At 42.4% G+C, this 2,907-nt stretch overlaps 1 protein-coding gene across 1 annotated transcript; it reads left to right on the top strand.

Moving 5' to 3' along the window:
* Positions 1 to 477: 477 nt before the first annotated feature.
* Positions 478 to 2,483, top strand: LOC122648551 (H/ACA ribonucleoprotein complex subunit 4-like). Its single transcript, XM_043841763.1, has one exon. It carries the CDS (start codon positions 528 to 530, stop codon positions 2,274 to 2,276), a length of 1,749 nt encoding a protein of 582 aa, XP_043697698.1. The 5' UTR covers positions 478 to 527; the 3' UTR covers positions 2,277 to 2,483.
* The last annotated feature ends 424 nt before the right edge of the window (positions 2,484 to 2,907 follow it).

Genomic DNA, 2,907 nt, shown 5'->3' with positions numbered 1-2,907 from the left:
TTTTTGTGTCTTGCCGTACAATGGTATCTGTATGTTGACACTTTTCCTCTATATATAAGTCCATTTGATTAACACTTGAGATCGATTAAGATCCAAATCCTGTTGTTTATAAAACAGAACAAACACACCACTACAGCCCCACACGGCCACACCCCCACCCCAAAAAACAGAGGGAAAAAAAATCGGGTAATTGGAGCAGATTTCGGGTTGACCCTTTCCATTTTATGCCCGAACTAAACCCTAAACCCTAATTTTTTTTGGGGGTAACCAATAACCCTAAACCCTAGCAAGGAAGAAAATTTTGTTTTACTGTCCCCAAACTTCTCAACTCTACAGTTTTCGCCTCCCCTGTGACAAATGACAATTCACTATTCCCTCTTCTAAAGTCTCTCTTTCTCCCTGTCAGGTATAAAAAGGATGTAAACAGGACAGTCAAAGGTTTTTCTGGTGCCATGAACAGCAGCAGCCTTCACCATAAACCCTAAAAAGTTGAGGCTTGAGAAAAACCCTGAAACAAGATAGTCGCCATGTCTGAGATTGAACACTCACGTTCAGAGAAGAAGAAGAAAAAGAAGGATTCCAACAATGAAAGTAACCCAAATGACCAAGTCGATTTCCTGATCAAACCCCAGAGCTTCACCCCTTCCTTAGACACCTCCCAATGGCCTATCCTCCTCAAGAACTACGATCGCCTCAACGTCCGTACCGGCCACTACACTCCACTCCCTTCTGGTTACTCTCCTCTGAAGCGTCCCCTCCATGAGTACATCAAGTACGGAGTCCTCAATCTCGACAAACCTGCAAACCCTTCTTCTCACGAAGTCGTTGCGTGGATCAAACGTATCCTTCATGTCGAGAAGACCGGTCACAGTGGAACCCTCGATCCCAAAGTGACTGGGAATCTCATCGTCTGCATCGATCGAGCGACCCGCCTCGTAAAATCGCAGCAGGGAGCTGGGAAAGAGTACGTTTGCATTGCAAGGCTTCATTCGGCGGTACCCGATGTCGCTAAGGTCGCCAGAGCTCTTGAAACACTTACTGGAGCTGTATTTCAGCGGCCTCCGCTCATTTCTGCGGTCAAACGGCAACTCAGGATTCGAACCATTTATGAAAGTAAGCTTCTTGAGTATGACGCTGATAAGCATTTAGTAGTTTTTTGGATTTCTTGCGAGGCAGGTACCTATGTTAGGACGCTATGTGTCCATTTGGGTCTGCTTTTGGGTGTTGGAGGGCATATGCAGGAGCTCCGCCGCGTTCGGTCTGGGATTTTAGGTGAGAAGGATAACATGGTTACAATGCATGACGTAATGGATGCTCAGTGGGTTTATGAAAATTACAGAGATGAGACTTATCTGAGGAGGGTTATAATGCCCCTTGAAGTAGTGTTAACGAGTTATAAGAGGTTGGTTGTTAAGGATTCTGCAGTGAATGCTATTTGTTATGGTGCCAAGTTTATGATACCTGGGTTGCTAAGATTTGAGAATGATATTGAGGTAGGAGAGGAGGTTGTGTTGATGACCACCAAGGGAGAGGCAATTGCTTTGGGTATTGCAGAAATGACCACTGCAGTGATGGCAACTTGTGATCATGGTGTGGTTGCAAAGATTAAGAGGGTGGTGATGGATAGGGACACTTATCCAAGGAAATGGGGTCTTGGTCCTAGGGCTTCGATGAAGAAGAAGTTGGTTGCAGCGGGCAAGTTGGATAAGCATGGAAAACCTAATGAGAACACCCCCTCAGAGTGGTTGAGGAACGTGGTTCTCCCAGCAGGAGGAGATGCTATGGTTGCAGGTCTTGCTGCTGCTGGTGAACTGGTTCCGGTGAAAGTGGAGACAGAAATGGTTGTGGAGGAGAAAAAGAAGAAGAAGAAACATAAGAATGTGGAAGATGAGGAAGGGCATAAGCGTAAACTAGAGGATAATGGCAGCCCTGCTCCTATTCCTACTAAGAAAGTAAAGGTTGAAGATGTTGAAGTTGTCGAAAAGGAAGAGAAGAAGGTGAAGTTGAAGAAAAAAAAAGAGGCAGAGGAGGAAGAGTTGGAGTCTCTTGAAGTTGATAAGAAGGAGAAGAAAAAGAAGAAGAAGTCTAAAGAGAATGGTGGAGCTGGATTCTCAGACGAGGAGAAGTCTGAGAAGAAGAAAAAGAAGAAGAAGAGTAAAGAGAATGACGATGATGGTGCCTCAGGAGGACCTGCGAGTGCTGTTGGGAGTGATGAAGATGGAAGTGAGAAGAAGAAGAAGAAGAAGAAAAAGAAGGATAGAGATGCGGATGAATAGAAATGCTTTGTGGGTCTGAGACTTCCTCTTTGATTAGGAAGACACTCTGTGTGTATGTTTTCTAACATCTCAACTCATTCTTATGCGGTATTAAGCAACTTTTGTAATCCTTAGTATGTTTTGCAGAATTGTGTTTTGTTTTTTCAAGCTTTTCATAATGGATAGGTTTCTTCAGCTTAAATATTTCAAATTTGCCGGTCTTGTTTCCAATGCTTTTTGCTATTTCCTTCTGGCATGAAATTTATCCGTTACTAGGAAATATCTAGATTACTTATCGTGGTCTTTAACATCATGTACAACTGTTAATTTCTATCTATCATTGGTGTTGAACCTCTTTCTGATTATGATAATGGAAAGAACATTTACTACTGCAAAATTGATTAGTCTCGGGGTTGCTGCTGTATACTTGTAATTTCTTTTTTCTTTTTTCTTTTTTGTTGTTGGTATAGAATCAAGGTCCCCTCTGTTGTAATGTGATTCAAATAACAGAATCATCTTTCTTTCTCTACATTTTGAAGTGTGTTTTATGTATTTCTTCTCTTTTCATTCAAATATTTTAGTGCAGAACTGATAATAGAAGCCTTTCCTTATTTTGGCTGTTGATGTGCATAATAAGGGATTGATGCTCTGC

The sequence above is a fragment of the Telopea speciosissima genome, chromosome 1 (genome assembly GCF_018873765.1).
Source record: "Telopea speciosissima isolate NSW1024214 ecotype Mountain lineage chromosome 1, Tspe_v1, whole genome shotgun sequence".
In the NCBI taxonomy this organism is placed as follows: domain Eukaryota; kingdom Viridiplantae; phylum Streptophyta; class Magnoliopsida; order Proteales; family Proteaceae; genus Telopea; species Telopea speciosissima.
Note: the sequence above shows the minus strand (reverse complement) of the source record. Positions and strands in the feature narration are given on the sequence as shown.